Here is a 17,594-nt window from a genome sequence, read left to right as displayed (position 1 = left end):
GGACACATTTGAAGGAAACAAATGAAGGACACATTTGAGGGAATCACAAATAAAGGAAAAAGTATTGAAATACACAATAGAAGGAGACACATGAAGGACACATTTGAGAGACGAACACAAAGGACACAAATGAAGGAGGCAAATGAAGGACACAATGGAATGACATTTTTGAGGGACAAAAACGAAGGACACAAATGAAGGGAACACATTTGAGGGAATCACAAATAAAGGGAAAACTATTGAAATACACAATTGAAGGAGACAAATGAAGGACACGTCTGAGAGACAAACATGAAGGACACAATTGAAGAACACATTTGAGGGACGAACACGAAGGACACAAATGAAGAACACATTTGAGGGACACGTTTGAGAGACAAACATGGACACAATTGAAGAACACATTTAAGGGACACGTTTGAGAGACAAACATGAAGGACACAATTGAAGAACAGATTTAAGGGACAAACACGAAGAACACAAATGAAGGACATAATCGAAGAACACATTTGAGGGAATCACAAATAAAGGAAATACTATTGAAATACACAATTGAAGGAGACAAATGAAGGACACATTTGAGAGACAAACACAAAGGACACAAATGAAGGACACAATTGAATAACATTTTTGAGGGACAGACACGAAGGACACAAATGAAGGGAACACATTTGAAGGAATCACAAATAAAGGAAAAACTATTGAAATACACAATTGAAGGAGACAAATGCAGGACACGTTTGAGAGACAAACATGAAGGACACAATTGAAGATATTTGAGGGACAAACACGAAGGACACAAATGAAGGGGAACACATTTAAGGGAATTTCAAATAAAGGAAAAACTATTGAAATACACAATTGAAAGAGACAAATGAAGGACACGTTTGAGAGACAAACACGAAGGACACAAATGAAGGACACATTTGAGGGACAAACACAAAGGACACAAATGAAGGGAACACATTTTAAGGAATCACAAATAAAGGAAAAACTGTTGAAATACACAATTGAAGGAGACAAATAAAGGACACTTTTGAGGGACAAACACAAAGGACACAAATGAAGGGAACTCATTTGAGGGAATCACAAATAAAGGAAAAACTATTGGAATACACGATTGATGGAGACAAATGAAGGACACATTTGAGAGACAAACACAAAGGACACAAATGAAGGACACAATTGAAGAACACATTTGAGGGACACAAATGAAGGAAACACTTTTGAGGGAATCACAAATAAAGGAAAAACTATTGAAATACACAATTGAAGGAGACACATGAAGGACACATTTGAGAGACAAACACAAAGGACACAAATGAAGGAGGCAAATGAAGGACACAATTGAATAACATTTTTGAGGGACAAACACGAAGGACACAAATGAAGGTAACACATTTGAGGGAATCACAAATACCGGAAAAACTATTGAAATTTAAACTATTGAGACAAATGAAGGACACATTTGAGAGACAAACACAAAGGACACAAATGAAGGACACAAATGAAGAACACATTTGAGGGACAAACACGAAGGACAGAAATGAAGGGAACACATTTGAGGGAATCACAAATAAAGAAAAACTATTGAAATACACAATTGAAGGAGACAAATGAAGGACACGTTTGAGAGACAAACACAAAGGACACAAATGAAGAACACATTTGAGGGACAAACACGAAGGACAGAAATGAAGGGAACACATTTGAGGGAATCACAAATAAGGAAAAACTATTGAAATACACAATTGAAGGAGACAAATGAAGGACACGTTTGAGAGACAAACACAAAGGACACAAATGAAGGACACAATTGAAGAACATTTTTCAGGGACACAAATGAAGGGAACACATTTGAGGGAATCTCAAATAAAGGAAATACTATTGAAATTCACAATTGAAGGAGACAAATGAAGGACACATTTGAGAGACAGACACAAAGGACACAATTGAAGAACACATTTGAGGGAGGACAAACACGAAGGACACAAATGAAGGGAACACATTTGAGGGAATCACAAATAAGGGAAAAACTATTGAAATACTTAAATTAAGGGCACAAATGAAGGAAATAAATTAAGGACACAAATGAAGGACACATTTGAGGGACAAACACAAATGACACAATTAAATGACAAATGAAGTAGACAAAAGAGTTACACAATTTAGGACACAAATTAAGGATACAATTAAGGGACGCAAATTACGGAAACAATTGAAGGTCACAAATGAAGGGAACAATTGAAAGACACATTTGAGGGACAAATACGAAGGACACTTTAAAACGACACAAATGAAGTAGGCAAAAGAGCGACACACATGAAAGAAACAATTGAAGGACACAATTTAAGGACATAAATGAAGAACACAAATGAAGGAAACAATTGAAGGACGCAAATGAAGGACACACAAATGAAGTCAAGCTGTTTTGGGGCTGACCTTTCCTGGGACAGCTGCTGTCAAAGTTGGGACAACAACTTCCGTAGTAAACACACATGGAATCACACTGACACTTCCTGTTTGGATCAAAGGACCCACAGCGGCCATCACACGTTTCTGCACACACAACGTCACCACTACAGCAACAACAACAACAACAACACAACAACAACAAGAAGGCAAAGCGGACTCACCCTCTGCGGCCGAGATGGCGTCCATCATCAGCGCCAGGCCCAGCAGGCCCAGCAGGCCCAGCAGGAGCAGCGTCCTCGTCTCCTTCATGGCCAACAACAACAACAACAACAACAGCTGAAAGTCAACGAGAGAAGAGCAGCAGCAGACGAGCGGTCAAAGCTGCCGGCAGCCGCTCGATTAAAAGCCGCTATTGATCGTGTCGGACCAAGCGCTCTCATTGGTTGGCAGTGATGAGCAGCCATGGCTGGCAGGTCAAAGGTCACGAGTAGGATGTTTGTTTGTGACACGACAATGTTCTAGGAACTCACGGACATGATGAGCACCAGGAAGATGAACGCTGCTTTTCAAAAATACATAAAAGAAGTTCAAGTGGTTCGGCAAATGTGTGAGAAATGTTTTCAAAAATTGTTAGTAAAATGAGTTAAAATTGTTTTAAAAACGTTTTAGTAAAATGTTTTTAAAATGTGACGGTAAAATTTGTTTACATGGATTAGTAAAATGTTTTAAAAATGTGTACAAAATAAAATAAAAAAAATGATTTAGTAAAATTGGTAAAACATTTTTTAAATACAGCAGTAAAATGTGTTAATTTTTTTTTAAAAACGTGTTGGTAAAACGTTTTAAAAAATGTGTTTAAATTGATTAGTAAAATGTGTGAAAATGTTTTAAAAATGTGTAAAAAAAATTAAAAAAAAAAATGATTTAGTAAAATTAGTTAAATGTTTTTAAAAAATATCAGTAAAATTTGTAAAAAAAAAAAAATTAAAAACCTGTTAGTAAAATATTTTTAAAATGTGGCAATAATTTTTTTTAAATGGATTAGTAAAATTTGTTTAAATGTTTTACAAATGTGTAAAAAAAAAAAAAAAGATTTAGTAAAATTTGTTAAATGTTTTTAAAATATATTAGTAAAATTGGTTTAATTTTTTTTTTTAAAACATGTTAATGAAATCCTTTAAAAATGTTTTTAAAATGTGCCAGTAAAATTTGTTGAAATGGATTAGTAAAATGTGTTAAAATGTTTTAAAAATGTTTAAAAAAAAACATTTAAAAATGATTTGGTAAAATTTGGTAAATGTTTTGAAAAATATATCAGTAAAATGTGTTAAAAATGTGTTAGTAAAATATCTTAAAAATGTTTTTAAAATGTGCCAATAAAATGGGTTGGTAAAACGTGTTAGAATGTGCTGTTAAAATGTGTTTAAAATGTGGTGCAATGTTTTAAAAAATGTGTTAGTAAAATATGTTAAAATGTTTTTAGAATGTGCTTGTAAAATTTGTTAAAATGGGTTAGTAGAATGTGTTAAAAATGTGTTAGTGAAATGTGTTAACAATGTTCTTCAAATGTTTCAGTAAAATTTGTTAAAAATTTGTTAATAAAATGTGTTGCAATGTTTCAAAAATGTGTTAATAAAATATGTTAAAAAACATTTTTTTAAATGTGCCAGTAAAATTTGTTAAAATGGGTTCTTAAAATGTGCTAGTAAAATGGGTTAAAATGTTTTTTGAATGTGTTAACAATGTTTCATAAATGATCAAGTAAAATTTGTTAAAAATGCGTTAGTAAAATGTGTTAACAATGTTCTTAAAATGTGCTAGTAAAATTTGTGAAATGTGTTAACAATTTTCTTAAAATGTGCTAGTGAAATTTGTTAAAAATAGGCGCCAGCGCCCCCCGCGACCCCGAAAGGGAATAAGCGGTAGGAAATGGATGGATGGATGGAAAATGTTTTGCAATGTTCTAAAAATGTGTTAGTAAAATATGTCAAAATGTTTTTAAAATGTGGTTGTAAAATTTGTTAAAATGGGTTAGTAAAATGTGTTAAAATATGCTAGTAAAATGTGTTTAAAATGTTTTAAAAATGTTTGAAAAATTATCTAGTAAAATTTGTTAAACATGTGTTAGTAAAATGTGTTAAAAATGTTTTCAAAATGTGGCGGTAAAATTTATCAAATATGTGTTAGTGAAATGTGTTAACAATGTTCTTAAAATGTGCTAGTAAAATATTCAGAAAAAAAAAGTATAAAATTCTGGATAATTTGTTAATAACATTTTGAAAGAAATCATTCGTAAAACCATATTGGAAAATTTGTTGGCAAAATGTGTTAAAAGTTTTTTATTAAGTCATTTGTAAAATCTGTTAAAATGTATGATTTTGTTCGTAAAATATCGAACATTTTTTAGAAGAATTGTTAAAAATATTGAACATTTGTCAAAATGTCGAATTTATTTTCGTAAAGATTTTTTCGTAATATTTGTCCAAAACGTGAGTTATCATTTGTGTCCAAATGATAACTAACATTACAGTAAACTGTGTTAAAAATGTGGAAAATGTTATTAAACGGTGTTTTTTCAAAACATTTTAAAAGTTGTTTGTAGAATGTGTTAAAAGGTTGAAAAAGTTGTTAGTAAAATGTGTTAAAAGCTTGAAAAAGTATTTAGCAAAATGTGTTAAAACTAAGGTTAAAAAAGCATTGATTAAAATGTGTTAAAAGGTTGAAAAAGTATTTAGTAAAATGTGTTACAAATGTAGAAAAATGTGTTGAGGAAAAAGTATTAGAATTGTTGAAATAATGGTAATGAAATGTTTAATAAGTTGTTAGTAAAATATTTTTAAAATGTTGAAAATATTCAGAAAAAAAATGTATAAAATTCTGGATAATTTGTTAGTAAAATTTTGAAAGAAATCATTCGTAAAACCATATTGGAAAATTTGTTGGCAAAATGTGTTAAAAGTTTTTTATTAAGTCATTTGTAAAATCTGTTAAAATATTGTATGATTTTCTTCGTATAATATTGAACATTTTTTAGAAGAATTGTTGTTAAAAATATTGAACATTTGTCAAAATGTCGAATTTATTTTCGTAAAGATTTTTTCGTAATATGTGTCCAAAATGTTAGTTATCATTTGTGTCCAAATGATAACTAACATTACAGTAAAATGTGTTAAAAATGTGGAAAATGTTATTAAACGGTGTTTTTTCAAAACATTTTAAAAGTTGTTTGTAGAATGTGTTAAAAGGTTGAAAAAGGTGTTAGTAAAATGTGTTAAAAGCTTGAAAAATTATTTAGCAAAATGTGTTAAAACTAAGGTTAAAAAAATCATTGAGTAAAATGTGTTAAAACTAAGGTTAAAAAAGCATTGAGTAAAATTTGTTAAAAGGTTGAAAAAGAATTTAGTAAAATGTGTTACAAATGTAGAAAAATGTGTTGAGGAAAAAGTATTAGAATTGTTGAAATAATGGTAATAAAATGTTTAATAAGTTGTTAGTAAAATATTTTGAAAATGTTGAAAATATTCTGAAAAAAAATGTATAAAATATTGGATAATTTGTTAGTAAACTTTTCAAAGAAATCATTCGTAAAACCATATTGGAAAATTTGTTGGCAAAAAGTGTTAAAAGTTTTTTATTAAGTCATTTGTAAAATCTGTTAAAATATTGTATGATTTTGTTCGTAAAGTATTGAAATTTTTTTAGAAGAATTGTTGTTAAAAATATTGAACATTTGTCAAAATGTCAAATTTATTTTCGTAAAGATTTTTTCGTAATACGTGTCCAAAACGTTAGTTATCATTTGTGTCCAAATGATAACTAACATTACAGTAAACTGTGTTAATAATGTGAAAAATGTTATTAAACGGTGTTTTTTCAAAACATTTTAAAAGTTGTTAGTAGAATATGTTAAAAGGTTGAAAAAGTTGTTAGTAAAATGTGTTAAAAGCATGAAAAAGTATTTAGCAAAATGTGTTAAAACTAAGGTTAAAAAAAGCATTGAGTAAAATGTGTTAAAACTAAGGTTAAAAAAAGCATTGAGTAAAATGTGTTAAAAGGTTGAAAAAGAATTTAGTAAAATGTGTTACAAATGTAGAAAATGTGTTGAGGAAAAAGTATTAGAATTGTTGAAATAATGGTAATAAAATGTATAATAAGTTGTTCGTAAAATATTTTGAAAATGTTGAAAATATTCAGAAAAAAATGTATAAAATATTGGATAATTTGTTAGTAAAATTTTGAAAAAAATCATTAGTAAAACCGTATTGGATAATTTGTTGGCAAAATGTGTTAAAAGTTTTTTATTAAGTCATTTGTAAAATCTGTTAAAATATTGTATGATTTTCTTCGTAAAATATTGAACATTTTTTAGAAGAATTGTTGTTAAAAATATTGAACATTTGTCAAAATGTCGAATTTATTTTCGTAAAGATTTTTTCGTAATATTTGTCCAAAATGTTAGTTATCATTTGTTTCCAAATGATAACTAACATTACAGTAAAATGTGTTAAAAATGTGGAAAATGTTATTAAACGGTGTTTTTTCAAAACATTTTAAAAGTTGTTTGTAGAATGTGTTAAAAGGTTGAAAAAGGTGTTAGTAAAATGTGTTAAAAGCTTGAAAAATTATTTAGCAAAATGTGTTAAAACTAAGGTAAAAAAAGCATTGAGTAAAATGTTTTAAAAGGTTGAAAAAGTATTTAGTAAAATGTGTTACAAATGTAGAAAAATGTGTTGAGGAAAAAGTATTAGAATTGTTGAAATAATGGTAATAAAATGTTTAATAAGTTGTTAGTAAAATATTTTTCAAATGTTAAAAATATTCAGAAAAAAAATGTATAAAATATTGGATAATTTGTTAGTAAAATTTTGAAAAAAATCATTCGTAAAACCATATTGGATAATTTGTTGGCAAAATGTGTTAAAAGTTTTTTATTAAGTCATTTGTAAAATCTGTTAAAATGTATGATTTTGTTCCTAAAATATTGAACATTTTTTAGAAGAATTGTTGTTAAAAATATTGAACATTTGTCAAAATGTCGAAATTGTTTTCGTAAAGATTTTTTTCGTAATGTGTCCAAAACGTGAGTTATCATTTGTGTCCAAATGATAACCAACATTACAGTAAACTGTGTTAAAAATTTGGAAAATGTTATTAAACGGTGTTTTTTCAAAACATTTTAAAAGTTGTTTGTAGAATGTGTTAAAAGGTTGAAAAAGTTGTTAGTAAAATGTGTTAAAAGCTTGAAAAAGTATTTAGCAAAATGTGTTAAAACTAAGGTTAAAAAAGCATTGATTAAAATGTGTTAAAAGGTTGAAAAAGTATTTAGTAAAATGTGTTACAAATGTAGAAAAATGTGTTGAGGAAAATGTATTAGAATTGTTGAAATAATGGTAATAAAATGTTTAATAAGTTGTTAGTTAAATATTTTTAAAATATTGAAAATATTCAGAAAAAAAATGGATAAAGTATTGGATAATTTGTTAGCAAAATTTTGAAAAAAATCATTCGTAAAACCATATTGGAAAATTTGTTGGCAAAATGTGTTAAAAGTTTTGATTAAGTCATTTGTAAAATCTCTTATAATATTGTATTATTTTGTTCGTAAAATATTGAACATATTTTAGAAGAATTGTTGTTAAATATATTGAACATTTGTCAAAATGTCGAATTTATTTTCGTAAAGATTTTTTCGTAATATTTGTCCAAAACGTGAGTTATCATTTGTGTCCAAATGATAACTAACATTACAGTAAAATGTGTTAAAAATTTGGAAAATGTTATTAAACTGTGTTTTTTCGAAACATTTTAAAAGTTGTTAGTAGGATGTGTTAAAAGGTTGTTAGTAAAATCTGTTAAAAGCTTGAAAAATTATTTAGCAAAATGTGTTAAAACTAAGGTTATAAAAGCATTGAGTAAAATGTGTTAAAAGGTTGAAAAAGTATTTAGTAAAATGTGTTACAAATGTAGAAAATGTGTTGAGGAAAAAGTATTAAAATTGTTGAAATAATGGTAATAAAATGTTTAATAAGTTGTTCGTAAAATATTTTGAAAATGTTGAAAATATTCAGAAAAAACTGTATAAAATATTGGATAATTTGTTAGTAAACTTTTCAAAGAAATCTTTCGTAAAACGATATTGGAAAATTTGTTGGCAAAATGTGTTAAAAGTTTTTTATTAAGTCATTTGTAAAATCTGTTAAAATATTGTATGATTTTGTTCGTAAAATATTGAAATTTTTTTAGAAGAATTGTTGTTAAAAATATTGAACATTCGTCAAAATGTCGAATTTATTTTCGTAAAGATTTTTTCGTAATACGTGTCCAAAACGTGAGTTATCATTTGTGTCCAAATGATAACTAACATTACAGTAAAATGTGTTAAAAATGTGGAAAATGTTATTAAACGGTGTTTTTTCAAAACATTTTAAAAGTTGTTAGTAGGATCTGTTAAAAGGTTGAAAAAGTTGTTAGTAAAATGTGTTAAAAGCTTGAAAAAATATTTAGCAAAATGTGTTAAAACTAAGGTTATAAAAGCATTGAATAAAATGTGTTAAAAGGTTGAAAAAGTATTTAGTAAAATGTGTTACAAACGTAGAAAAATGTGTTGAGGAAAAAGTATTAGAATTGTTGAAATAATGGTAGTAAAATGTTTAATAAGTTGTTAGTAAAATATTTTGAAAATGTTAAAAATATTCAGAAAAAAACTGTATAAAATATTGGATAATTTGTTAGTAAACTTTTCAAAGAAATCATTCATAAAACCATATTGGATAATTTGTTGGCAAAATGTGTTAAAAGTTTTATTTCAAGTCATTTGTAAAATCTGTTAAAATATTGTATGATTTTGTTCGTAAAATATTGAATTTTTTTTAGAAGAATTGTTGTTAAAAATATTGAACATTTGTCAAAATGTCGAATTTATTTTCGTAAAGATTTTTTCGTAATACGTGTCCAAAACGTGAGTTATCATTTGTGTCCAAATGATAACTAACATTACAGTAAACTGTGTTAAAAATGTGGAAAATGTTATTAAACGGTGTTTTTTCAAAACATTTTAAAAGTTGTTTGTAGAATGTGTTAAAAGGTTGAAAAAGTTGTTAGTAAAATGTGTTAAAAGCTTGAAAAAGTATTTAGCAAAATGTGTTAAAACTAAGGTTAAAAAAGCATTGATTAAAATGTGTTAAAAGGTTGAAAAAGTATTTAGTAAAATGTGTTACAAATGTAGAAAAATGTGTTGAGGAAAAAGTATTAGAATTGTTGAAATAATGGTAATAAAATGTTTAATAAGTTGTTAGTAAAATATTTTTAAAATGTTGAAAATATTCAGAAACAAAATGTATAAAATTCTGGATAATTTGTTAGTAAAATTTTGAAAGAAATCATTCGTAAAACCATATTGGAAAATTTATTGGCAAAATGTGTTAAAAGTTTTTTATTAAGTCATTTGTAAAATCTGTTAAAATATTGTATGATTTTCTTCGTAAAATATTGAAATTTTTTTTTCGAAGAATTGTTGTTAAAAATATTGAAGATTTGTCAAATGTCGAATTTATTTTCGTAAAGATTTTTTCGTAATATTTGTCCAAAACGTGAGTTATCATTTGTGTCCAAATGATAACTAACATTACAGTAAAATGTGTTAAAAATGTGGAAAATGTTATTAAACGGTGTTTTTTAAAAAAAATAATTAAAAGTTGTTGGTAGAATGTGTTAAAAGATTTAAAAAGTATTTAGCAAAATGTGTTAAAACTAAGGTTAAAAAAAAGCATTGAGTAAAAAGCGTTAAAACTAAGGTAAAAAAAAAAAACATTGAGTGAAATGTGTTAAAAGGTTGTTGTTGAAAGTGATGTTAGTTAAAAAGTTGCACAACGTGAACACTATTGATCTTTAAAGAACAAACATCGAAACAGAATGACCTTCATTACTTTGACACTCCACTCTGCTGCACCCCCTGGAAGATAAGATAAGATAAGATATGGTTTACTGTCAAATGGACAATAAAGCTGTATAATTAAATTCTTCCTCTGCTTCCACAATGAATGCCTGCGACACGAGAAGTGATATAAAAAGGCAATTATGACACCAGTAAGACACGCGGTACTTGACGACAAAATAAATCGACTAAACTGCATCTGGAATAAAAAAAGTAAACAATGCTTAAGCCAAGTGAAGGATGCAGAAATGTAGATATTTACAGCAACTATCTGTGTGTGTGTAAAGTATTTGTGCAGTGTAAGAGACGTGTTAATAAGTAATGTGCAAATAGTATGTGACGTTTCATTTTAGGTCACGTGATCAGATTTGGGAGTCATGTGATGAGGAAGTCCCGTCACCTTTCTGCTGAGTCAGCTGCATCACACTGGAGGGTAAATACTTTTAACATTTTTAGACTTTTTTACTATTTCTTGTATGGCAGTGGTGTTTATTTCCCTACAATTTTTTTTTTTGTGTGTTATTTTATTTTCACGGCCCCTTTGTACATAAATGAAACACAAAAAACACAGAGTTAAAGGCCTACTGAAATGCGATTTTCTTATTTAAACGGGTTCATTCTATGTGTCATACTTGATCATTTGGCGATATTGCCATATTTTTGCTGAAATGATTTAGTAGAGAACATCCACGATAAAGTTCGCAACTTTTGGTCGCTAATAAAAAAGCCTTGCCTGAACCGGAAGTAGCAGACGATGTGCGCGTGACGTCACGGGTTGTAGGGCTCCTCACATCCTCACATTGTTTATAATCATGGCCACCAGCAGCGAGAGCGATTCAGACCGAGAAAGCGACAATTTCCCCATTAATTTGAGCGAGGATGAAATATTCATGGATGAGGAAAGTGAGAGTGAATCACTAGAAGAAAAAACAAAAAAAAACTAGACGGCAGAGCGATTCAGATGTTATTAGACAAATTTACAAGGATAATTCTGGAAAATCCCTTATCTGCTTATTGTGTTACTAGTGTTTTAGTGAGATTATATGGTCGTACCTGTCTAACCTAAAAGTCGGAGGGGTGTGGCCACGGGTGTGGTGACCGCAAGTGTCTCAGAGGGAAGCCACGTTTCTCGACGAGGCAAAGGCAGCCGTTGGGACCAAGCTAAGATTTTTTTTCCCCCCTCTTCCACGATGGAAGCATCCGACGGTCGGGGGCGGCCGGTGGGAGGAGGCAAGAGAGTCCGCAGCTGCGTTTTCGACAGGTGCAGGAGGGACGACGCAAGCTCTCCGCTCATGTCTACGGTAAGAGCGGACTTATTACCATTTATGGGGCGGCATGGCGTAGTGGGTAGACCTGAGGGTTGCAGGTTCGCTTCCCACCTATTGACATCAAAGTCGCTGCCGTTGTGTCCTTGGGCAGGACACTTAGCCCTATGGCCCCGGTGCCGCTCACACTGGTGAATGAATGATGAATGAATGATCGGTGGTGGTCGGAGGGGCCGTAGGCGCAAACTGGCAGCCACGCTTCCGTCAGTCTACCCCAGGGCAGCTGTGGCTACAAATGTAGCTTACCACCACCAGGTGTGAATGAATGATGGGTTCCCACGTCCCTGTGAGCGCTTTGAGTATATAACAATAGAAAAGCGCGATATAAATCTAATCCATTATTATTATTATTATTATTACCACCATTTTCTCACCGAAAACTGCCGGGTGACATGTGGTCGGGAATCATGTTCGCTTGACCGCTCTGTTCCATAGTAAAGCTTCACCGTCATCTTTCAGGAATGTAAACAAGGAAACACCGGCCGTGTTTGTGTTGCTAAAGGCGGCCGCAATACACCGCTTCCCACCTACACCTTTCTTCTTTGACGTCTCCATTATTAATTGAACAAATTGCAAAAGATTCAGCAGCACGGATGTCCGTAATACTTTGGAATTATGCGATGAAAAGAGACAACTTAGCAGGATACTTCCGCGTGAAATTTAAAATTGCAATTTAGTAAACTGGCATGTGTTGCAATGGTAATATTTCATCATTGATATATAAACTATCAGACTGCGTGGTTGCTAGTAGTGGCTTTCAGTAGGACTTTTAGTCAGGGTCCACTTTAATCAATTCATGGTAATGAGATCCCTGAACAGCTATTGGACAAAAAATGTTAACATTTTGTCTGTGGTCACTGGTGAAAGGATTGAACAGAATCCTCAAACATCAAGCAGCTAAAATGCACCAATTGTGAGTCTTTTACAATTTTCCCCTCATGCACGCTAATGGGTGTCATTTTTTATTTTTTTTCCTGATGTTTGGAGTTTTTTCCATTACAGCCAGTTCACAAAGCAGGTTGTGTTATGTGTGACCAAGTGTGTTGACCTCTATGTTAAATGCATTGTTTTTTTTTTTGTGTGCACCATGACTAGGGAAGGTTGTTTGGATTGTGTCCTTTCAGTAAATGCTGTGATGAGGTAGTGACTTGTCTAGGGTGTACCCTGCATTCCACTCGAATGCAGCTTAGATAGGCTCCAGTGACCTCCCGCGACCCCGAAAGGAACAAGCGGTAGAAAAATGGATGGATAAATGGGTGTAATTTTCAAATTTTTTCTTGATTTTTGGAGTTTTTTCCATTATTGCCTGTTATCAAAGCAGCTTGTGTTATGTGTGAGCAGGTGTGTTGACCTCTAAGTTAGTTGCATTGTTTTTTTTGTGTGCATCATGACTAGGGAAGGTTGTTTGGATTGTGTAATTTCAGTAAATGCTGTGATGAGGTCGCGACTTGTCTCGGGTGTACCCTGCATTCCGCTCGAATGCATCTTAGATAGGCTCCAGTGACCTCCCGCGACCCCGAAAGGAACAAGCGGTAGAAAAATGGATGGATAAATGGGTGTAATTTTCCATTTTTTTCTTGATTTTTTGAGTTTTTTCCATTATTGCCTGTTATCAAAGCAGCTTGTGTTATGTTTGACCAAGTGTGTTGACCTCTAAGTTAGTTGCATTGTTTTTTGTGTGTGCACCATGACTAGGGAAGGTTGTTTGGATTGTGTCATTTCAGTAAATGCTGTGATGAGGTAGCGACTTGTCTAGGGTGTATCGTGCATTCCACTCGAATGCAGCTTAGATAGGCTCCAGTGACCTCCTGCGACCCCGAAAGGAACAAGCGGTAGAAAAATGGATGGATAAATGGGTGTAATTTTCTATTTTTTTCTTGATTTTTGGAGTTTTTTCCATTATTGCCTGTTATCAAAGCAGCTTGTGTTATGTGTGACCATGTGTGTTGACCTCGATTTTAGTTTCGTTGCTTTTTTTTTGTGTGTGCACCATGACTAGGGAAGGTTGTTTGGATTGTGTCATTTCAGTAAATGCTGTGATGAGGTCGCGACTTGTCTAGGGTGTACCCTGCATTCCGCTCAAATGCAGCTTAGATAAGCTCCAGTGACCTCCCGCGACCCCGAAAGGAACAAGCGGTAGAAAAATGGATGGATAAATGGGTGTAATTTTCAATTTTTTTCTTGATTTTTGGAGTTTTTTCCATTATTGCCTGTTATCAAAGCAGCTTGTGTTATGTGTGAACAGGTGTGTTGACCTCTATGTTAGTTGCATTGTTTTTTTTTTTTGGTGCACCATGACTGGGGAAGGTTGTTTGGATTGTGTCATTTCAGTAAATGCTGTGATGAGGTAGCGACTTGTCTAGGGTGGACCCTGCATTCCACTCGAATGCAGCTTAGATAGGCTCCAGCGACCTCCCGCGACCCCGAAAGGAACAAGCGGTAGAAAAATGGATGGATAAATGGGTGTAATTTTCATTTTTTTTCTTGATTTTTGGAGTTTTTTCCATTATTGCCTGTTATCAAAGCAGCTTGTGTTATGTGTGACCAAGTGTGTTGACCTCTATGTTAGTTGCATTGTTTTGTTTTTTTTGTGCACCATGACTAGGGAAGGTTGTTTGGATTGTGTCATTTCAGTAAATGCTGTGATGAGGTAGCGACTTGTCTAGGGTGTACCCCGCATTCCACTCGAATCCAGCCTAGATAGGCTCCAGTGACCTCCCGCGACCCCGAAAGGGACAAGCGTTAGAAAAATGGATGGGTGTAATTTAGAATTTTTTTCTTCATTTTTTGAGTGTTCACAAAGCAGGTTGTGTTATGTGTGACCAGGTGTGTTGACCTCTAAGTTAGTTGCATTGTTGTTGTTTTTTGTGCACCATGACTAGGGAAGGTTGTTTGGATTGTGTCATTTCAGTAAATGCTGCAATCAGGTAGTGACTTGTCTAGGGTGTACCCCGCATTCCGCCCGAATACAGCTTAGATAGGCTCCATCGACCTACCGCCAACCCCGAAAGGGACAAGCAGTAGAAAATGGATGGCATTTCAGTAAATGCTGGGCTATTGTTGCAAAGTACATCTAGGAGTCATTGATCTGATTTACTCACATTATCCACAAGATGGCAGCAAATTTGAAGCATTCAGACACAAAGCAAATTTCCATCCATCCATTTTGTACCGCTTGTCTCTTTTGGGGTGGCGGGGGGGTGCTGGAGCCTATCTCAGCTGCATTTGGGCGGAAGGCGGGGTACACCCTAGACAAGTCACTACCTGATTGCAGCATTTACTGAAATGACACAATCCAAACAACCTTCCCTAGTCATGGTGCACAAAAACCAACAACAATGCATTAATTTGAAAGCGCAATTAGATCCTTTCAAATAACCCGCGCACTTGGCCCGCGTGCCGTAGTTTGAACACCAATTTTTTTAAGTGGACTATTCGGGGTTAGTACCTCCTCAACAAATCCAAAAATAATTTTCTAGCATTTACTACTTCGTTGGCTAAAAAAACACACACATTGTGTTAAATTGGAAGGCAACAGCACTTCCTTGCCACACCCCATCGATTAAAGATGTTGTTTATGTTCTCAAACTGCAGAAAGCCGACACTGAACGGTTGTTTTGCAAAGTTTCAAGAACTGTGGGCGTGCCTTTCTGAGATATGTTGGAGAGACCATGAATTGATTAACGTGGACCCCGACTTAAACAAGTTAAAAACGTATTCGGGTGTTACCATTTGGTGGTCAATTGTTCGGAATATGTACTGAACTGTGCAATCTACTAATAAAAGTTTCAATCAATTAAATCGATCTCCAAAATAACCTGGATTGAAACACTATTGAAATGTGGGTGGTTGATGAGCCTTTTGCGGGCTTTTTGGTCATTGTACCTTAAAACGTTGAAAGAGCTATATTAGACCGAAAATACAAGAACCTAATCTGTCTGGAGCCGCAAAAAAAATTAAAAGCTGTATACCGTATCTCCTTGAATGGCCGCCGGGTATACAGTATGCGCCTGCCTAGAATTACTGCCGGGTCAAACTCGTTTCGCAAAATAATTAGCGCATGCTCAGGATTAACGCCGGGTCAAACTCGTTTCGCAAAATATTATTTTTATTAGCGCATGTCTAGAATTTCCGCCGGGTCAAACTCGTTTCGCAAAATAATTAGCGCATGCTTAGCATTACCGCCGGCTCAGGATTAACGCCGGGTCAAACTCGTTTCGCAAAATATTATGTTTATTAGCGCATGTCTATAATTACCACCGGGTCAAACTCGTCACGTCAAAAGTGACACTTCACCTGTCATCATTTTCAAAATGGAGGAGGCTGATTTCAATCATTTGGAATCGCATAAAGAGAAGAAGATTAAGAGCTATTCAGTAGGATTTAAGGTCCAAGCTATTGAATATGCTAAAAAGAACAGTAAGCAGCTATGTTGTATTGATATACCGTAGCTGCGTGTGTCAAATATCAGTCATTAAATGACTACCGCCTCCTGGTGGTAGAGGGCGCTAGTGATCCTTCTTGCGACTACTCGGCTGCAGAAGAAGTGACAACAAGCAGCAAGAGTGAGCAGCGTGTGTTTATCTTTTCCTCTCGCTTGCACTTTTAACATGGAGGATTACATATCTAAAATGAAACAGTTTTCTAAACTGGACTTTCAATGGAAGCAGGAGGTAATAAAGGAAGATCTCCATCGAGACAGAGAGACTTTTAAAACTGAAGAAAGATAAGGAAGACTACTATAAACAAGTTATCGATGCTTTTGATCAGAAGGAGCTGCGCATGGACTTCATTTATAAGTAAAGGTAAGACCATAATAAGGTTTTTTTTTATTAAATGTGCTTTTTATGATGGTATCCTTACATCACACTCAAATTTATAAGCGCAGGCCTAAATGTACCGCATGCCTTTGGTAAGCGGTAAAAATGGGACCCATTACCTTCCTTTAGCATCAAGGGTTGAAATTGGGGGTTAAATCACCCAATATGATTGGGTGCTGCTCACTGCTCCCCTCACCTCCCAGGGGGTGGGTCTAACGCAGAGGACAAATTTCCCCACACTGAGTGTGTATGTGACACTTTAAATTTAACTTTAACAATTGGGAAGGTTTGTGTCATGTTTGTCCTCAAACAAAAAAAACATGCTAAACATGCCATCTTTATCCATTTTTAATCCTTTTTTAAAAATGCTCCAGGGAGCCACTAGGGCGGCACCGGGTTCCTGAAGCCATTCAGAAATGCAGTCGTCTTTGTTTTTTATTTTTTATCTATTTATTTAATTATTTTCTTATATTATTCTGCACGGTGGTAGAGGGGTTAGTGCGTCTTCCTCACAATACGAAGGTCCTACAGTCCTGGGTTCAAATCCAGGCTCGGGATCTTTCTGTGTGGAGTTTGCATGTTCTCCCCGTGAGTGCGTGGGTTCCCTCCGGGTACTCCGGCTTCCTCCCACTTCCAAAGACATGCACCTGGGGATAGGCCCCTCCCACTTCCAAAGACATGCACCTGGGGATAGGTTGATTGGCAACACTAAATTGGCCCTAATGTTGTCTGTCTATCTGTGTTGGCCCTGCGATGAGGTGGCGACTTGTCCAGGGTGTACCCCGCCTTCCGCCCGATTGTAGCTGAGATAGGCGCCAGCGCCCCCCGCAACACCAAGAGGGAATAAGCGGTAGAAAATGGATGGATTTTCTTATATTTAGTTTTTTTACGACCCCGAAAGGGAATAAGCGGTAGAAAATGGATGAATGGATGGATAGTTTTTTTACCTATTGAGGCGGAGGAAATGAGCATTTGATGCATTTTTTGGCTCTTCCTGTCAAATAATCATAAAACCCCACTTAAAAAAACAACAACTGGTAGCTCAGCTGGATGACTTGCATAGTAAAAATAAGTGGTTCAATTTCCAGTAAGTCACTGTAA

The 17,594-nt window shown here is 33.4% G+C and overlaps 2 protein-coding genes across 4 annotated transcripts in view; one reads left to right on the top strand and one right to left on the bottom strand.

The window, feature by feature from the left end:
* vtnb (vitronectin b) overlaps positions 1-2,811 on the bottom strand; it is a 9,981-nt gene extending 7,170 nt beyond the window's left edge. The window contains exons 1-2 of the mRNA XM_061899222.1: positions 2,637-2,811; positions 2,443-2,559 (exon numbers count right to left, since the gene is read on the bottom strand). Coding sequence (XP_061755206.1) covers positions 2,443-2,559; positions 2,637-2,724 — 205 coding nt within the window. The 5' untranslated portion in view covers positions 2,725-2,811. The remainder of the gene's footprint in view (positions 1-2,442; positions 2,560-2,636) is intronic.
* Positions 1-17,594, top strand: part of LOC133551999 (solute carrier family 13 member 2-like) — a 39,328-nt gene that overhangs the window by 1,233 nt on the left and 20,501 nt on the right. The window contains exons 1-3 of one of the 3 annotated variants that reach the window (XM_061899220.1): positions 1-2,224; positions 2,407-3,022; positions 10,702-10,781. The exon at positions 1-2,224 is cut by the window's left edge and continues 1,233 nt beyond it. In XM_061899220.1, coding sequence (XP_061755204.1) covers positions 2,950-3,022; positions 10,702-10,781 — 153 coding nt within the window. In that variant the 5' untranslated portion in view covers positions 1-2,224; positions 2,407-2,949. Of the gene's footprint in view, positions 3,023-10,701; positions 10,782-17,594 lie in introns of those variants that run through there. The other 2 variants (XM_061899219.1, XM_061899221.1) reach the window with 2 other exon arrangements.

Source organism: Nerophis ophidion, linkage group LG04 (assembly GCF_033978795.1).
Source record: "Nerophis ophidion isolate RoL-2023_Sa linkage group LG04, RoL_Noph_v1.0, whole genome shotgun sequence".
Lineage (NCBI taxonomy): Eukaryota > Metazoa > Chordata > Actinopteri > Syngnathiformes > Syngnathidae > Nerophis > Nerophis ophidion.
Note: the sequence above shows the minus strand (reverse complement) of the source record. Positions and strands in the feature narration are given on the sequence as shown.